Source organism: Brienomyrus brachyistius, chromosome 6 (assembly GCF_023856365.1).
Source record: "Brienomyrus brachyistius isolate T26 chromosome 6, BBRACH_0.4, whole genome shotgun sequence".
NCBI lineage: Eukaryota > Metazoa > Chordata > Actinopteri > Osteoglossiformes > Mormyridae > Brienomyrus > Brienomyrus brachyistius.
In genome coordinates, this window is record NC_064538.1 from 14292525 (window position 1) to 14313663 (window position 21139).

Here is a 21139-nt window from a genome sequence, read left to right on the forward strand (position 1 = left end):
CAGTGATTAAGCACCACTCTCTGCAATCACTGCTTCAAATTCCCAGCCTGGCCACTCGCGGTGGTGCTGCCTCTTTCGATACAAAGGTTGTTACGGCTAACCCTTCTCCCTGTGAGACCAAAATTGGAACGGGTGATCGTGTTGCCCCTCTGTTTACACTATGGCACACAAAGTAAGGTGTACATGTACGGAGGTGCTACCAAGACAAACATCCTCTTCGACAGAAGACATGCCGACCCCTCGATCCCCAGCTGAGCCATTGAAAGCCTTGTTAAAACGCTACCTGCTAGCCTGCCTGCTAGGTGCTCGGGACCACAGACGTGGAGTAGAGTAATCTTCCTTACGCCGAGCCATCGTCCTGCCAGAGCCTGTCAGCTGTATTTTCCGGAAAGATGATTCATGCTGCCGTACCTTACATAGCCCTGCCAAGCCACCCTAACAAAGCTTAAATTTGATGGTCTAAACACCTCGCACATACACTCAATTATAAGTTAGATACTTTAGTCCATTTTACAAAACCATACTCACAGACCAAGAGAATAACTCACATACAGCTGCATCATTAGTTCTACTTTTTTCTTCAGAACAAAATGACAAATTACATACAAAACTGTGTATATGCAAAGACCTCCCAGCAGCAGACTAAAGGAGACATTAGTCTTACTAAAACCATATAGTACATTGTTATTTTACTGTTCTCTCCTGTAGTTGCATGCACAATGTGCACATTGAATAGCTTGCCTTCATATGGCTATATCAGCTCAGTATAACCCAATATTTCACACGCTACATCTACTTGCTTCTTCATACGACATATAGAAACATCATACCTCAGCTTTAGTGATGCACAGACATACAGGAGTGATTCATACACTGAGGTTGTTACCGACTGAACTCGCTACAAGCGTTTGTTAAGCTCCATGTCAGTTTGCACACCTCTGTGTAAACCATTAAATATCTCGTCATCTCAGCTCTGTTTCACATAACTCTGCTTTATGGCTTTTCCACATTCGCTTCTCGACTGGTTCCAAAACACAAATAATCTTTACTTTGGAGCGCTGCATGTTTTCCAGTCGTCCGACAGTGCTGCCATGAACAACACGGGACGGCCGTTCCTAAATAGTGGAGAACGAGGGAGGGAGCAGGCCAGAGTCCCGCCGGGTCAGTGCAGGCTACATGTTTAACCCTGAAGTCACAATTAAATACTGCCACAGGGCCACAGACTTTATTAGACCGAGGTCATCTACAGCAGGTTCTTAAACTCGTTCCTCGGGGACCCCAGATAGTCCACGTTTTTGCTCCCTCCCAGCTCCCAGCATAGAGCTGGGACAAAACAAAAATGTGGAATGTCTGGCAGAGAGCTGGGAGAGAGTGAAAACGTGGACAAGTTGGGGATCCCCGTGGACCAGGTTGGGAAACACCGATTTGCAGACACTTGGGCACTTGGGAAATTGACTGTAAGAACCTCCCGGTATTTTTAACAACACGACATATGACACAATTGTGTGTGTGTGTGTGTGTGTGTGTGTGTGTGTAGGTGTGCATAGATCACATTTGGGGACCAAAATGTCCCCAAAGTGCAGTAAAACCTGAAACTTCCTTACTTTTGCGGACACTTCTTCAGGTCCCCATTTGGATAACCTCAATTTTATAAAAATCTGTGAATGCAATCAAAAGAGAAGAAGTGCCAAAAGACTTGTATTTTGGTTGGTTGCTTATAGTTAAGGTTAGGGATGGGTAGAGGTTAAGGGTGTTGTGACTGGGATTAGGGCTTTTCCTGTAGAAATGAATGGAAGGTCCCCATTTAGATAGGAAGACCAACTTGTGTGTGTGTGTGTGTGTGTGTGTGTGTGTGAGAGAGAGAGAGAGAGACAGAGAGAGAGAGAGAGAGAGATAGGGAGAGACACAGCTAGAGAGACTGAGCACGTACACACAAATCAGATCCACTTGTTAAATTTCTCCTTGCAAAAAATATTCACTTAACAGAAGAAGCTTAATGGGAACGTAAAGACTTTCAGAGTTAGCGAGTGTCCAGAGGGACACTAATCACACTGAGTATTTCCTGACTCGCAGCTCCAAAGTTGACTAAATAAACTCTGTAAAATCATCTGATTTAATCTACAGAAACGGCCCCCCCAAAGTACAGCTCTCCTGTGTGAGGTCTGGAGGAGACCTTGGTCATCATTTGTCCACTGAGCTCTCATCCTCGATTTCACACAGCGTAATGTACAGGCAGAGATTTGTGGAGTTATCCTGGCTCTCCGATAATGATGGGACCACCTGTCCTCACACCGACTCCATTTGCCTTTAACATATGGCGCTGTGCCATCCCTTTGACCCGAAATCACCGCTGCCACCAGGAAGCTCGAGGCTGATATATCTATGATGCAGAACCCATCTCAAACCACATGGGCGTCATGCGTCACTCGCTGTGGAAAGATGGAAAAGCTGACATTCAAAAAGCCATTAGTCACATGGTGGATGCCCTAACCTGCCCGGCCTAGAAATGGAGAGCAGTTACGAAAGATGACTTATCAAAGTAGCGTGTGCACAGAGGGCCTATAAAGAAGGACAGCTATGGAGGAACTGGAAACCATCACTTACACTGGCCAGGCCCTTGAGTTTAGCCTGACTCACATTCGACCTTTAGAAGGAAGCCACCTCAATTTGGGTGAAGGTCTCTGGTCTGAAGACTGTATGTATGTATGTCTGACGCAGGATGTTATCACAGTGGCTGCAGTTTCACTTAGCTACTGTACCCCAGTAGGCCCAGGTCATAAGCTTTGTTAAGCTTAACAATGAGGATTTTGTGCTTTACGGTGGGACTGCGAGCCCATCACTGACAGGCCAAAACAAATGGCAAAAGTGTTTCTACCTGTTCCAGATATTCAGGCCCTTACTGCCCCGGCACAGCACATTTCAAATGATAATGAAATGCAAAGTAGTATCAAAAAAGGATTAATTTATCAATGGATAAATGGTTGGAAGATGGATGGATACTATGTGTAAAGCATAGACTGCAACTCAACAAAACAAACTTCATGCCTAGCAAATGTATGTACAATATACACAGACAAAGAATAACAAAATGGATTTTTGATTTGCATGCTGCCTCTTTTAACAATGTTTCATCCATATTCAGACCTGACCAGGGGGGCCTGGGGTCTTTCTCGTAGGACACAAAGCAGGGGTACACCCTGGATGGGAGACGACTTAGCGTGCCACACCAAACAAACTCAGAGCCACAGTACGAGGGGTGGAGACCAGAGAGCCAAGTGAAATACAGAAATATGTTTGTACATACAGTGTTATGCATGTGATTTCTCTGACTCAAATGAACCCTAATAAACCACAGCAATAATATCTAGGCCTATACAGCAATTACTCGGTGCCTGAATGAGAACAAAACGTAAAATTACCCAATTAAACTTTTCATTGTTGCACAAAGGCAACATAGGCATTATATTACCACAGAATACCATCCATCCATCCATTTTCCAAACCGCTTATCCTATTGGGTCGCGGGGGGTCCGGAGCCTATCCCGGAATCAATGGGCACGAGGCAGGGAACAACCCAGGATGGGGGGCCAGCCCATCGCAGGGCACACTCACACACCATTCACTCACACATGCACACCTACGGGCAATTCAGCAACTCCAATTAGCCTCAGCATGTTTTTGGACTGTGGGGGGAAACCGGAGTACCCGGAGGAAACCCCACGACGACACGGGGAGAACATGCAAACTCCGCACACATGTGACCCAGGCGGAGACTCGAACCCGGGTCCCAGAGGTGTGAGGCGACAGTGCTAACCACTGCACCACCATGCCGCCCCTCCACAGAATACCATGTTCTGTAAAATGAACAGTTCCATGGTCTTTAACGACATGAGGATACGATATGACGTGTAGCAATGCTTCCGGATCTACAGTAGTAGTCCGGGTAAATGCCAAAGTGGTACGAGTGTTATATTGTTCATCAGTGGTGTCCGTGTCAGATGGCAGTAACAAAGGTCTCCATGCTCACTCTGGGACTCTGGCATATAACTGTGTCAGGTCCTGTCGTCCTACTGATATGTCATGTTGTCTCAAATGTGCACACCTTTCAAACAGACAGGACATGACCTCCGACACTGGTGAAATCACATTATTGGTTTTCGAGATAGAATGAGTCTGATGTGTTACATTGAAGTGGATAGAATATATAGGTAAAATAATAATAAAAAAAGTTCTTTGGATTTCATAAGCTGAAGAAACGTTTTTATTCTATGTCGCTCGAGGGTCTTTCTCTAATGATACTTTCATCTGTCACGCATATGTGATCAGCTCTTTGTTCAAAACAAGGCCTGTTCAATACTTCCCAGGAAAATGTATCCTTGCAGAAAAGTTCCAACACAGCCTGTACCACATTAGCAAGAGGTACACCAGCCAAACATTGCTAACTCTGCTACGGACTGTACCACATTAGCAAGAGGTACACCAGCCAAACATTGCTAACTCTGCTACGGACTGTACCACATTAGCAAGAGGTACACCAGTCAAACATTGCTAACTCTGCTACGGACTGTACCACATTAGCAAGAGGTACACCAGTCAAACATTGCTAACTCTGCTACGGACTGTACCACATTAGCAAGAGGTACACCAGTCAAACATTGCTAACTCTGCTACGGACTGTACCACATTAGCAAGAGGTACACGAGTCAAACATTGCTAACTCTGCTACGGACTGTACCACATTAGCAAGAGGTACACCAGTCAAACATTGCTAACTCTGCTACGGACTGTACCACATTAGCAAGAGGTACACCAGTCAAACATTGCTAACTCTGCTATGGACTGTACCACATTAGCAAGAGGTACACCAGTCAAACATTGCTAACTCTGCTATGGACTGTACCACATTAGCAAGAGGTACACCAGTCAAACATTGCTAACTCTGCTATGGACTGTACCACATTAGCAAGAGGTATGCCAGGCTAACATCGCTAACTCTGCTACGGATTGAAATAACAGCTGAATCACTGAGGAGAAAGGTTGGAGAAAGGATGAAGCATGGCTGAAAACCGGCCTCTGCAGCCCCAAAGTCTCAGTCAGAGCAGTCCACAGAAGAAAGGCCTCATTCTTTGCACAAGAAAGATGTGTGCTTTCTGTGTGGTGACAGGGTTAGGGGTCGAGGGGTTAATGAACATGCAACCGCAACATAGAATTATCGCAGGTCTCCATAATTGTAACCGGTACTATAACACATCTCAGGTAGCACCTGCTTCCTGTTCAAATCACAGCACACTCACGTTCATTAATGCTTTGTGAATATTCTTGTCACAGATGGTAATCATTTTGAAGATCGTTTACAATCCTGACACCCTGATTTATTGGCACTCCGCTAAACATGCCCATTAAGCATCCTGCCCATCCCGCTTTTAGATCTTTCCTGCAAGAAACTGTTACCGCAAACTGGATGGCAGAAAGAGGACCCATCCGGCGATGCTCAGTGTTCCCATGCGATTTGATCAGCGTTAGATTTAGCTGCTTCCCTTTGCCGAAAATATAAGTACGAAACAACTCAAATTGCTACCAGTTCAGTCGTTTCTCAAAAGAAATGCACACAATTAACAATATAAACACCATTAATAACACTCGTAATGACAGTATAGCCCTGTTTTACAGTCAACTGTCCTTCATATGGAAGGCCGCCATACTGCAGCCGCCAAATTAAAACTAATAAGTGATCAAATAGAAGCGGTACCAATTAATCTCTACTGGGTACTGCTGGGTGATATGACAGAATATTTTATCAGGATCATTTTTTAATATCAATCGATATTAATAATGATGTGTGATTCAAGTCATTATTTTTTTTTATTTAAATACTGTTTTTACTTAAAATTCCCTTAAACAGATTCAGAACATGAAAAAGGCGACAAATTGCATGGATTGCAAACTGAAACCTAATTTTAATAAGTGAATCATATGAAAACACGTTTTTATTGCAGGGTGTAACACTAGAAAATGGGTCTTTACTCTGTATTTCACGCAGTACCATGCCTGTCAGACTTTAAACTGCAAAACATACCACCACACTACCGACAACTTTGTATCTTGCTTATCCATTAAAAAATTAGTCAAGGCTTCTGAGCTGTGGCATTCATTATTGACACTTATCTCTTTTGTGCACTGAGTGATGTGTGTCGGAGAACAGCCCTGGCGTTCCGGCACCTCAAAGGCTACGCCGATTATAATTATCATTAAACTTTAAATAATTTGAGTGCACTTTTGGAATAAATGCAAATTGAACTAAAGAAGTGCATATTTATAAAATAGTTTGTGTATGACTTTTGATTTGAAAGGAAAGCAAGAAAGAGAAAGAAAGAGATTTGCAAATGCTAATGCTAATGAGAACAAGCAGAGACAGCGAGGAGGGGAGCGGTGTTTGTGGATGCTAACGCTAATGAGAACAAGCAGAGGAAGCGAAGAGAGGAGCAGCATTTGCAGATTAATGCTAATGAGAAGGACCACAAGTTGAAACAAGAAAAGTAAAAAGTTTGATGTAACTAATAGGCATCAATAGAAAATACTGTATTGTTATGTAAGGCAGTAATAGTACATTATCCTTGTTAAAGACTGATGTGTGTGCATTACATCATGATGGTCTTTACCAAGCTGGAGTGACTCAAATCTGACGTCTTGCCTTAATATGATACAGATCTGTTTTCAGAGCTGTGTGGACACAGAAGTCCTATCTTTTCAAATCAAATTTGAGTCATTCTCATATGTGGTCCAAGATCAAGCATGTGTCCAATTCTTGGGTATGTGACAATCGAACGGTCAGATCAGAATTCATGTTTAGTTTTTTTTTTTTTTGGCTGTATGCATGCACTGAGCATTTTCGTTGTCGGTGATGCATATGACTCATTCGAAAACTTATCAATGTGCGCATACGTGTCATTTTGGACGACAGATGCCTTCACATTACAGGTGACTTGTAATTATGAATATTAAACCATCAAGAAATCCGATCTGAGCAAAAAATTTCAATGGAAGAATGGCACTTGTAATGTGAACGTAGCCTATGAGCTCAGAGTTTATAAATGAAGCATTGCTTACATTATATTACCAAAACAGTAGCATGTCAACCTTGCTGGATATTGTTGATTTCAGGTTGTTCATTCATAAAAGACTGCCATATGATTGGCTGGAATTTTGTTCATTTATGTGATGCAATAAGCTGATGTGAAACAACGTTCCTTTTCTCAGTTTCTTATTTAAATAAATTGACAATAAGCTGATGTATCATTTATACTTGGCCAGTCCTACTACATTAACAAATAGGACAGCATGCATGTGATACCCACTGGAGCTACTTGCTGGAAATCTGACACTTTCCTCCAAAATGAAAAGTCTCTCATTACAGGTAAAAAAAATATGGAAGCTGGTAGCCATCTATCCAAATGGTCCCATAAGTGTTCTTATGGGGGGTGAATTAACTGGGGATGGGAGGTATTTGCCTTTGAAATCTTCACACCAAAAACACATACATGTTCTTATCCATCCATATTTATTCCCAGCTAATACAGACTGAGCACACAAAGCATTAAGGACACATTAAGGGTTTTGCCCCCGTTTTGCCCTCAGTACAGCCTCCGTTTATCAAGGTAAAGAAGTAAGAAGGGATGCCGACTGTCATTACAGTGCTGGATAAACCCAGATACATAACGGAAAGTGTTAAGCTTGAGAAACCCATCGGTGTTGTACGTGTTGATGTACTCAAAGCAGCACACCTGGCCTGTACTATTATAACCCCTTCAAATGTATATATCCATCCTCCAAGCACTAATACTGGATATATATGCACAATGCTGACAGTTAAAAAATAAAGAGCTCATTGTAATATGTTAGCAAAAAATGCCAGGTGTAATTCTACAATGCTGCTTATTACCTTCATATCATTAAATGCTACGAAAAATCTTGTTTATCATAGTAGTGCCCATTTTTTTTAATAAAGTTTTTTTTTTACTACCGCTTTGTAAAGGCCTCTGTCTTTATTTTCAGGTAACACTGGGGCAAATATGATGCAGTACTTAATTTCACGAATGTGTTTATCTGAGAGTGAATGGAACCAAGCCAAATAAAGGGCTGATGTTTCTATGACAGAGAAATGGTCAGCCTCCCGAACATTCCCCATCGCCACCCGATTCCTCCACCTGCAGATTGCTGATCATGATACAACTCAGCACCCAACGCATTCTGCGCCACACATTTCACTGGGTTCAATGAGGAGTATCTGGAAGTTGAACCCAAAATTTCAACCAGTATTCGTTATAGCCATGTTAGCTTATTTAAATTAAATGATTTTTAAAAACGAATCCTGATGTTTATATCATCAATAAAAACTGTAGAAACAATGAAACAAAGACCAAATAGGTGTTCTAGGGACAAAGAAATGTCTGATGTCTAACTGAAAATTCAGTGGAACGGAACCATGAAATCACATTCTAGTGTCTCCTTGCCAGGTAAATATTGAACAAGAGGACACAATGAAGCACATTTCTGATTTATTCCTGGAGGCCAAGCAAACTGAACAAGGTAATAGTTCCAAGCCTAGAATTCTGAGGATAGTAGAGTGGACTTTAGCAACTCAAGTGATCTCTCTTTGGTAAACATACTGTTGGTGAACTTAAAAGAGAGTTTTGCATCTAAATACTAGGGAATCACTGAAAGGCGATTCTTTGAGTGTACGAAGTCTATGGTTTATTTGTACTAGCTAATTTCATAAAGAAGGAAAATGCTCCTTTCTGGTCATAAATATACATAATTATCCTTAGTGACTGAATATAATTGCCTTAAAACATTGCTGTTCAACAATGAGGTGAACTGGCAGAAAAAGTCAATCAGAAAGTAAAAAAAAAATCAAATGAAGTTTTTAAAAGACAAAAGTACAATATGCATTTGAAGAGCAGACACGGGTTAAGAGAGTGGCACTAAAGTTCAAAGAGATGCATTCTGGAACCAAAATCGAATCTTCGTTCCTATGATAAAAATAACTCAAATTCTCTTTTAAAATTAAAAAAAATCACTGAGATTTTGCAAGTCTCATCGCTATCGGCCAGATCCCCACATTTGTACAAAGAAACAAATAAAAACACAGGTGCTGCATGAACACCACCAGTGTTTTGCAAATGGCTTGTTTGTACTTGAATGTTAATATCAGCACTGATAATTATATTGCTGTGTTTTGGGCTTTCCTCTGCTAAAACTAGGCCAAGATATTTTAAAATGTTAGATATTATATGAATATTACATATAATAATAATGAATATAACAGTGCAAAACTAGTGTACATATGACATATCAATCAATACTGAGAGAATGTAGAACGATCTGGAAAAAGCCTGCAGGCCACCCTACTTGGCGCTGAAAATGCCATTGCAGTCTTGCCTGTTACTGCTTGTTTCTGTTTGTCACTGGCTGTTTCATCCAGCATTCATTTTTTCAAAAAATATACTGGACACAAAAATCACTGCCTCTTTTCATCTTGAAATTCTCAGAGAGCACTATGAACATCTATTCAAGCTAAAACAAACAGAGAGAAGGCGCAGAATGAGGAAGACTCTCCTTGACAGATCCCATTATAATGTTGCATTTATAATGTTTAGCTCCCGACATTAAAGTGGCCTTTGGAGCACTGAGAGTAAGTGTCATGTATCAGGTGCATTAGGTCCAATTATGTATTAACCCATAATGCAGCGGTTTCCTGATAACCTCGACACTAATGTCTTCCACTATGATGTATTCAGCCTCCTCGACCCCAAATTCTTTGCACATGTATAGACAATTACACCTAATTTCATCCAAAATTGCTTCCTGTAATGAAGAGTGCACATCGTTAAGAAATGCTCTCAATTTCCCATTCAAAGAGATCTTAAGTATCACTTCCAACTCAACAGAAGTTTCTAAAAATTCCTATTAAGTTCCAGCCGATAAAATCATCAGACCCACAAAGATATTCGCAACTTCAAAGGGACCGAAGAAAATGCTGCCAGTCTTTTCTGGCTGTGTGAAACAGTCATTAAAGAGAGCCCCATATAGCCAATACGATTCTCCATTCATATCCAGGCATCGCTGCAGACTGAATGGCTAAGGTTACTAAAATTCACGGTTATGCCATGACAAGATTAGAAACGGTTTCTTATGTGGGCCACGCAACTTGCATAAATTGACAAAAGGTCAAAGTTCAAACTCACCTCCGTCTGAAGGATGGCGGCCCGCTGCTCCTTGGCAGTCAGAGACTCTTTCAGCACCTCGATGTGCTGCTTGCAGTCCGAGTTCTGATTGTTCAGCGTCTCAAGCTTAGTTTGTAAGGCTAGAAGCTCAGACTCTTTTTTTGACAGTTCTTGCTTCAGCTGATCGATCTGGAAAACAAATATATGGTTGTGGGGAAAAAAAAAATCAAAAAGAAGCTATTTTTATTTGGCATATGACAAGCTAAAGCAATTCTCGCAAAGCAAGGCAGAGGGTTCGGATTTTGTAGTGGAAATCCGAAAGCCTGATTCCCAGTTCACCTGAACTGTTGAGATAAAGGTACTGCAGACCTCCAGTAAGCAACAAAACAAAAAAACCAAAACGTACAAGTGGGTGTCAAAACACAAGCACATGCATTCCAGAGTCAGAACATACTGGGAAACACAGTCGTGACAAAGGGAGCCTTCGATGGCTCCCGTGATGCAGGGTGACAGAAGTGGTGAGAGAAACGTACATGGAGCAGAAATATCACATTCAAATATCTGGCAGATCATACGCTGTGCTTCTTAGCTGCTTGACGCCGGGCAGAATTCAGTGGGGGGATTGAATTCGACTCTATGACTGTGCGCACACAGGCTGCAACCTTCTGCCAAAAATTTGAAAACTAGAGATTTCTCAACAATACTTGACTGAGCACATCATAACATCAAAATTCACAAAAATGCAAGACCAACTCATGTAAAAGAAAAAAAAAAGGGAATAAAAAGTACTTCTGAGCGATCTGATATCCCAGAGTGCTGTGAGATGTGGAATGTGGGGTCATAGGATCTCACAGAAGTCCTGGGAGTCCCCAGAGAAAATTGGGGTGTAAATTTATCCTAAAAAAAAAAAAAGAACAAGAACAAAAACAAGAGAAGTCCAGCTAATCGCTAAATAATTAGCCAGAAATTGAAAACAACTTGAAGCTAGTAATGCAAAAAGGGAAAACTGTATTTTTAAATAGTTTTTTATGATGCACTTGTTTCACCATAGTCTGAGTTGTTACAGGTGAAAGAAATGTAGTAATTCACCTTTTTTGAGCTAATGTACACAAGAGAAACGTCAAACATGTTTGAATTTTTACACTGTCAGTACCAATTTTAATGCGTAATAAAAACAATAATAAAGAACAGCAAAGAAAGATTTGGTATATGTAATATCCTAAAGATGTTATCATTTCATCACTAGAGAAAATTATTATTATTAATTATTTGCCCCCGTGTTTCCAAGAGTGATGTCACATTTTACATATTACAGTGGTTTGGAATTGTCTTAGAACTGCCTGTCAAAGTAAACCCAAGAAAAAGCCTGTAGATTGCGTAATGCCTCAGAAAGCGACTCTACCATCATAAATAATGAATCCATCAAAGAAAGTCGGCAAGCACTCTCCATTAAATTATACCTCAGCTCCACCTTTGATTAAAAAAGAAAAACTTCCATGAAAGGCTTCCCTGTTTTCACATTCTGTAACGTTATTACATTCGGGTCAAGTAAGCCTCGTTTCTTACACATGGTACAAATAAGTGTTCATTTCATAAAGGTCAAGAGTCGGTATGATGCCCTATGAAGGATTATAGCACCCAGAGCTGTTTTTCATCAAAGGGCCATTGTGAGGAAAACTGTAACCTTGGGTTCCTTATCAGGAGAGCCGCCCCACCCCCTACCCCCGCCTTTTGATTTATCAACATTCATAATCAGCAGTCCTTGCCGCTGAAAGGCATCCCGAAGAAGATACCGCAGATGATGGAATAATAAATATTTTTTAAACAGCGATTTGGCAAAGATGGACGCACTTCTTCATGTCTCAGGTGACAGAGCGCCTTTCATAACGTCCGTTAGGCGAAAAAATCCAGCAATGGGGGTAAAAAAAAATGCTACAAATGAACAAAAATGTTCAGCATTCTTGTGAGGGGCTCAAAAAATAAATAAATAAAAATATTGACAAACCGGACAGTGAGACCTGAGGAATGGAGAAGCAGCCAGTGAAATAGCTGGATGGGCGGAGGAGCAGAGCGGAGGCTTTTATTAATGGCGTGATATCTGAGACATTACAGTGCAGAGACAGTAGGAGCTTTAGTCTGACTCTTTCATCACCAAGGGAACACAAACCGTGTATGAAATGGTGCAAACAGAAAACGTGAAAGGCACGTATCAGTGATGGCGTACAGTGATGCGTACGGTTCTGTCTATCCATCCCAAACATGAACTCCAGCAAAAATACCTTGTTCTTCATGAACTTGGAATGGCTCTTGTAGATCTCCATCTGTTTCATCTCTTCCTCCCTGTCCTCCGTATTGAGCAACCCATTTGTCTTCAGCATCTGAATCTCATCCTCAAGGTCTCTGATATTCCTTTCAAGAGACGCAATTTTGGTGTCCTGCACAAGAATTTGCAGAGGAATTAATACCACACAGTATTTTAGGCCTTTTGTGGACTGATTTTTTAAAAGTTTTTTAAAGATTTTGTCATGCAAACAAAATAAATTTCAAAATAAAAATGAAAAACCTATAGAGATCATTGTGGAAGACAGGAAGGCATCAAGCTCAGTTCTGCTGGTGTGGGTTAGTGAGGTATGAATTAAATACTAATTTATCCTCCCTGTGTGATGTAAATGAGAAAAGTTACTTTATTTACTATTTGTATCGGTTCAGCCATCTCCGCAGATTCTACTCCACTCAGTCCACCAGAGCTTCGCAGAAAAGGTACATTTTAAAACATCAACAGAGCAAGAATGGCCCACTTGCGTGTGTCCGTCACTGAACTGAGGATTTATATTTCCAGAATAAAAACTAAACATCCATTTTCCAGGTTAATTCCAGCCTGATCCAGGAAAAAGTGAATAAAGTGTTTCGATAAAAACTTGTATCAGTGCATTTAACGCCTCTCCTCTCCTGAGAGTGACTTGTGCGTAAATGCAATAAATACAAGGGGAAAGCAGAGAAGCAACTTCAATCTGGGCCCCGCCACCGGAGCCAACATCAATGTGGCCGTCAACTGACGGTGGGGGCTTTGTGCGGGCCACTCGCAGCGCACAGGAGCTGCATACACAATGGACCTTTCACTGGTAACACCTGAAGCACAGATCCAGCCCAGCAGAAACATTTCTCCAGTCCGTTTCACGATGACAGCGCTGATGTGTTAGAGGGACGAACAATGATACTGCAGAGGAAATTCAACCTGGGGACCAATCAAGCGGAGCCCTCATGCCCCCCCCCCCTGCACCCCAGACCCCTCACAACACATGGCCTGCTGTCACAATAAACAATGCCATTGTTTCCAGGACAGCGCCCAAATGCTGCATTATTCATCCCTACCCACAGGCTATTCCACCTGCACAAAGGAAAACCAGATACCTCAGCAGAGAGACCTGGCAGGGAGCTGTCACCGCAAAAAAACCTTTCAGAGCAAAAAGGGGGGGGGGTGCTTGTACATTATAAACTGAACTCATTTCTACCCAAGGGGCAGAAATAAGCAGTGGACACGAGGCCATCTCTGAAAAGACCCCCTTTGTCCCCTCGTTTATAAATATGTCACAAACCATTCGTGTTTCTGTTAGATTCACAGCTCTGGCCTTGTCGAGACATGGCTGCCCTACTGGACAGAACACTAGGGAAAGATGATTATTCCCTTAACTGGAATCAATCGTGCAACCTGCACAAAGTTTGTTGGTAAGGTTAACTTAAGTTACTACGCAGATAAGGAGGAGTATTATTTATGATTTGAGTAAAATGGATGGAAACAAACTGTAACAAGAAAAACCAAACAACATGCATGAATGTTGTAACTCTCATACTTCTAAAACCAATATAATATACTTACCTGTGATGTTACATAATAAACTCAGCATCTATTCAGTACTATACGGATCATGGTAGCAGCCAATAAAAGCAAACCGCAAGCAAAAGAGCAATGAAAATATACTTAGATTATATTTCTTAATAATCAACCTGCACAACAATCCAGGAGACCATAAAGTCTTTTTTTCATTACAAAACAAATGATGGAAAATACAGCTGACTAAAATATAAGCAGCTAAACACGGGTCACTGCAGTGTGGGCTGCAGTGCGTTTAAACTGAGTTGCTTAAACTGGGTGTTTTGTCCAGCATTTGCTTGGTGTTACTTAAAGTGTCACTCCAGAACTCCAACACCACACACAAGGACAGCCCAAATTAAGGATGGGGAGAGAAGAATATATGTCTATATTCTTTCAGTATTATGCGGTCACAAGAAGCGAAAGGGTAAAGTTAGTAATTGTCAGGATATCATGTATACCATACAGACAGATATATATTGGAAAGTGGGGTAAAATGGTTGAAAGAACACTTCACAGCAAAAAAAAAAACAAAACAATGGCATACTGTACCTGCCATATCACATCTGGATCAAAACAGAAAGGGGGTGCTGAATTCTGTAAAAGTTATACAACACACATGTTTCAGTTTGTGCCTCACACTTCCATAGGCATGACTGCTGAGAGTCTGTTCAGCGCTTTGCCTCTGTAAAGACCTATTCAGCTCTTTTAGGGACAATGTTTTATTATGGCCTCAGAACATTTTAAAAAACAGTCTCTGTTAAGCTTCCTGGCATATATGTGTGCGCATGTACATATAAATAATATATGTATACCTGCTACTGACCTTTTACAAGCCAGAAAGGCTTGCTGTCACCTGTAACGTTATAAATTTCGCCTATGATTAAGTAAAACTCGATTAATGTAAAAAATGTTAGAGGAAGCATGTATAGAAGAGAACTTTTCTGTGGGCAGAGTGCCATCCTTTGGTTAATCATGAGATCACATACTTACACATTTGGATCAACAGGTTCTTGCCCATAAACCATGGCAGACTGTCGCAATATTATCAATATATCAGGAGACACACTGCACATGAATCTCATTTCTCTCCAATTTGCTTGTGTAAGGTGTGCGTCTGAAAAACTGAATACTGAACCAGGAAAAGTGGCGTAGAACACATAGGAAATGCACCTAAGCTGTCACAATTCTCTCGTTCTTTTATTTAACAATCATGGCATCACAGACAGTGAGAGGTTATGCACACGCGGGTGCATATACTGAGCGCACATCACTACACTAATTAGCTTTTGGGCTGCAGTTTGAAAGCCGCATGAGATTTGATTATGAATGGCCATGCAGTTTTCACATGTGCACACACAGGCAAAAGCTGAAATTCATAAGATCCTTCTATGCTTAAAATGAGACATTAGCTGAAACTCAAATTCCTATGACCCTATTCAAGATTCTGCCGAAAAACGTGACTAAAAGGCCGCTAATCTTTGACTGACATTAAATCCACTCCCTCGTTAGCTGGTCTCAGTTGTCATGGAAACTGCTTTCTTAAACCACAACTATGCCTTGATAGATGTAAGAAAGTACAACAATAAAAATCTATTTTAAAAAGTACTAATACTATGATTTCATTAGCTGCAAAAAGGTAAAGCGTGCTAAATTTAACATGGATTCATCAAATACTGTAAAGAGAACCTGAATAAACTTTTCAAGTTGCCAAAGTTTGCAGCTGATGGCATTTTTCAAAGCTGGTGCTGACATCAAAAGGCTGAGGCTAGAGTGATGATTTCCATGTTACATTAGTTACAAACAATTTTTCCATTAAGTGACCTACTTTCTTTTCTTTCATAAGCTTCCAAATTTCCATCCATTTAGAATTTTATCTCTCCATGGTGTCAGCAATAAACAACACCTGTGATTTGCTTACATGCTAGTAACTTTGCAATAAAATGCAAAGATACACATAAAAAAATACAAAAATCTCTCTACATGAAAAACTTTCTTCACAATACTTTCACATTTTGCATGAACCAATTTCTAAAATATAGGTAAATAAGGCAGTGATTTTACCAATAAAAAATAAAATGCTATAAATTGTACTTTGTCGAATAGTGGCATGCTGCACGCTGCAATGGTTTCTGTGTTGAAGACGAGTTGTTGTATTACAATATCTTTCAGCTTTCAAATAATATACTAATTGAGGTGTTATCTGTCCTTTGGTCTTCTCCATAGGCGACAGTGTTTGGGGTTGGGAAGCTTGTGTGTAATGTACACTGATCTGGAGTCATATTTATGAAAGGCCTCATAATTATAAGGTATATGCTTCAGGGGAAACTGTATTAGTCCCCTGTTATTTCTGACAAAGCACAACAGGAAAAATATGTACAAGAACAAATAGTCTAATAATAATGCTTATGCATTTAAGGAAGTCTTGAAGCAGCAAGGAGCTGTGTTGGCTGCAGGGCAGCGCTGAGCAACAGGGGGGAGACTGCTACCGTGTGGGGCTGGATGTGGAAGGCCCTGCCCCCCATGGACCCGGAGGATTGGCCTTACCTTCATCTCGATGACCGTCTGCAGAGCCTTGGTCTTGGCTGGCTCCACCTGCGGCTGGCTTCTCCTGTGAAGCTCCTGCGGAGGGACGCGGTAGAAGTAAGCTTGACGACTCATGGTGCTATTACTTCCAAAAAACAACCATGCGCGCACAAAAGATGGTCTGTGCTCCCTCAGCGTCTCTCCTCCTCTCTGCCACTTGCTTGACTTTCCCTCGTCTCGCTCATACGCTCGTTAAAGCACTTTCTGTTTTTCCCTTCGTGGGAGTGCGAACAGAAGCCGAGAGCGGTGCAGCGTTAGCGGCGGGAAGGCTAGGTCAGGGGTGCCACAGGTGCCCCCGCTCACTGTTATATGCTGCTCTCACACGACGACACGTTCTATCAGCCCATGCCTAGTTTGCGAGACTCTATCAATTATTAATGGTAACAGTGACACATACACACACATCAACAGACACACACAGAAACACACACACACACAGACACTGGCTGAGTAATCATCCAGCCAATCCCACTGTAAACTTATACTCCTCTTCAAAATGTATTTTTTTCTTTTCATCTTTGTCAGGAGTGGGATGGCAGCACAAAATAAATGTGCGTATCACAGGAAACAGGAAGTCGGGTGGTATTGATCCGACGTGCAGTATGACAGCATGCGAAGTCTAAACCGTGCTCCCGATACTTTATTAGAATGAGTCAGATCTGTTCACAGGCAGCATTAGAGCACATGGGGAAGAGCTGTTATGCAACGTGCCTCTGAGCATATCGCACTGGAAAGGAACTGGGGATCTGAAATCTAACTGTAAAAGGAGCCTTTAATTCTCAGATGACGGAAGTACCGGAGCAGTAGAACTGCACTGCCTTTGAATGACAAGGGGTATTTCGGTAACACTTTACATAAGACCATGTTTTTTATAATTTGTACACACATTCATAATGCATTCATAAATCATTATAAACATGGCGATAAATATTTATAAAAAGGTATAACGCATTATAGCCATGATTTTCAGGCATTATGACTGTCCTAGGAAGCTCTCATCTATAATTTTATATATGCTCTCGGTGAGGACTGCAGCACTATGCAAAATGCACACGGTGCAAAAACATTGAAATTATAAAGTAAATATAGTGCTTATACAGCCCCTTCATCAACAATGATCCTGCCAGCAGTTCCTCTGGGGTTTTAATTTGTTACCCCTCATCACCTACTTGTGCAATGTAGTAACATGTTTCACTATGTAATCTGCATGTGCTGTTTCTGATTTAGACTAAATGGCACAAATGTTGCAAAAGTTAATGGCTAATGGAGACTTTTGCTATCACATACTGTGAATAGCTAGCGAGGATGCAGGAATGCTTACTCACATGTTAAGCTCAAACAGACTTGTCATAATGCAATAACAGCGCCGTTTGTCTTAGAAGAGGCATTGCGATACCTGAGAGGCATATTATTCAGTATTATTAGGGAAATATTCTGTCATACGGCATGTAAAAGAGGACTTTAAGTATAACTGAAGCCTTCTGTAAGGCACACCTGTTTTTTCCTTTGTTACACACTAGAGTGTCACATTGCCTGAGCGGGACAATGACGGCCAGAGAATGTAGGGCAAGGTCAACTGTATTAAGCCCAATTAAAAGCATTTACAATTTCCTGGAAAAGGAAACACATTATTTATGCAGATTATCTGAGCATTTAGTGTCACATTATACTGAGAACATAAGGCAACACAGTAGAAATGGCACAGCATAATTTTGATGTGTGAACTGGGATAGACTGGATGGAATTTCTTTAGAAATTGCAAATTAAACTTGGGATTGTGAATGCACACAAACACGCATAATTTGAAGGTGTAATACATAAATGTAACAAGCACCTGCTAAGAAGGAAAGGAATGTCATTGCTGATTTATGTAAATGGGGGAACGGTACATGTTTAAGTGACCAAACTGTTACAAAATCTATTTAAATTAGTTTAAAACCTGAGCAACTTACTGGAGACCAAATACCCATCATGTCAGAAGCACATTTCAGCAGAAAAAAACTAATTCCAGCTCTAACACACATACATAAGATCATGTTACTAATGTCACAGACTATTGAGTTTTTGAATGTGGAAGGTTGATTGTTAAATATTCTTAAAAATGTATAAATAAATATTAAATATGTACTCCATTGTATGGAAGAAGAACAGCCAAAATAATGCTTCATAATGTCCAAATAGGGCTGCTGATTCCCAATTATATCGATGAGCCAATTGGAATTTGCTTCCATTTTCTCTAAGCAGGACCCTTAAAGGTTGCCGCATTGCGTTTGTTGTTCTTTGGGAAGGAAAGCAATTCCTGTAGGCATTCAGTTAGCTATTGATTCAGCTCCATGTTTGTCAGCCAAACAAAGGGCCAGCAAAGCCCATCTTTGTGGCTATGAAACTCTACCCCAGTCTGGAAGATCCTTGTGTCCATTAGCAGCTTATCACTGCCCCATCAAGATAGGATCACAGAGTGTCCCTCATTTACTTCATTATGCTGTCGAGGCCTGCCAGAGAAATGTTAAGTGCAGAGACAACGCTGACATCTCTAAAAATGTTCCCCAAAATTGCAGCTGTAAGCACAGCCAGGCTGCGGCTCATCTGGAGCCCACTGCCAAACACAGCCTTTGACTCCTAGACTGACAGAACGACCCTCAAGAATAGGGTTTCACAGGCCAGTGAGAATCTTGACGAAACCTACCTTACATGTACGCTACTGACGTTTCACACACAGTGACTCTGCGTTACAGGAGCGTAAAAGTCACCATTGCACCACATAGAGAGGCCTCATTAACATAATTACCATGTGATGGCCCAGAGGATAAATACACTAAACATGTTCAAATATTCAGGAGAGGAAGCCAGAAATTATTTTATAAATTGTGAAAGCCAACATCTGCATTTCCTTAGCTAACTCCCTACAGGCAATAAATCAAAAAATTATTAAATGCTTGGAACAAACAAGGAAAGCAGTATAATTCATATGCTTTTATCATTTATTGCTATTTGTAATAAAAAGTATAATATGACATGAATAATGTTTTGTTTTACCTTTTATAGTGATCATATTAAAGCTTCCACACTGAAATACCTGTGTATTCCAGCTATACGCTGAGTCAATTAAAAACCCACAAAGAACTAAAGTGCATTATACTCAAGTGTACACTGTGAACTTGTTTGGAACTTACCTGCCTTGAGTAGTACCTCTTGAAGCGTAATGGCATCCTTTTCAATGCATTGCATTTCGCAATTCATTTCTGCATGAACTAAATGATAATGAATTAGCAGCATTGTTTTATGTTCATACATAAAGATTTCATGAGGTTCACCAATATGTATTTCTACAAGATTTACTGGAAATTGGTACAGTATCCCTGTCAGTCTAATGAATGCCTTACACTTTAACCTGGGATCATCAACTTGTGTCTGTGATAATATCTGCACTTTGACCCAGAAGTCCATCAGAATTTCCCACGGTGACGGCGCCGACTGTACGTGCTTACCAGAAGATCTTTAAATTCCAGAAATAAATCTAGGTAAGCTTACTAGCCTAAAAGCACAATATTTTATCATTAATAATGTTTAATAATGTTTAGCAGGTGCTTTTATCTAAAGCGATGTACAATTCACAAAGCAGAGCCAGAATGTCTGACGGAGGGGACTGAGGACCTTGTTTGTAGGTCCAATGACAATACCCTTCTGGTGACTCTGGGATGTATGCCTGGATCCCTCCAATCACAAACACAGGGTCACCCTCCAACATATTAATACATTAATACGTAAAAGATACTACTTAACTTACTAGTATCATCCGGCAGTATGTTGTCAGTGGTTATGATGATTATATTAAAGTTGATCCCTGAAGGGAACAGGCTGAGATTTTCTTCCATATCGCATCAGTATTTTTGGAAAAAAAAGAAAGACAGACTTTTGTCATGATCTTTTTCCACTTGGACATTCTCAGCCTGCATATCGGCATGGCTGGTATGCCTCTGTGAACACGATACGGGCCACTGGCATCTACAGTGCTGGGTCTTAGGGATCTGCTGCCTGTGGTCTGGGATATGCTCTAGGCCCCCTCTGTTACCCTCTACTGCATAATCAGTGTAAAATGGGTAAAAATATCTTATCCTTTTTTTTTTTATCAGTTTGTCAGGTCCAACTAAAGCGAACCAGAATAATTAAAGATTACCAGAGATTAAAGATTAGCACAACAGACTGAAACCTGACTGCCCTTCTGTTCATTTCAGCTTTGAACCAATCCATTCATTGTTCAGATAAACTGCTCCTTAAGCAGGTAGATGGAAACACAGTAGATTACACCAGGTTAAAGGAGGAATTTGGATTAATAGGTAGCCCTGGATATATGTAGAGGGAAAAGTTCATAGTTAAATGCTAATTCATTCGAAGCAACAAATATGGCATTATGCAAATATTTAAATGATAAAGGTATTTAAATCCACACTCGTCGATT

At 40.8% G+C, this 21139-nt stretch overlaps 1 protein-coding gene across 7 annotated transcripts in view; it reads right to left on the reverse strand.

The window, feature by feature from the left end:
• LOC125745205 (ERC protein 2) overlaps positions 1–21139 on the reverse strand; it is a 214384-nt gene that overhangs the window by 154050 nt on the left and 39195 nt on the right. For 5 of the 7 annotated variants that reach the window (XM_049017803.1, XM_049017802.1, XM_049017801.1 and 2 more), the window contains exons 5-8: positions 16642–16716; positions 14647–14691; positions 12503–12658; positions 10245–10412 (exon numbers count right to left, since the gene is read on the reverse strand). In XM_049017803.1, coding sequence (XP_048873760.1) covers positions 10245–10412; positions 12503–12658; positions 14647–14691; positions 16642–16716 — 444 coding nt within the window. The remainder of the gene's footprint in view (positions 1–10244; positions 10413–12502; positions 12659–14646; positions 14692–16641; positions 16717–21139) is intronic. The other 2 variants (XM_049017806.1, XM_049017805.1) reach the window with 1 other exon arrangement.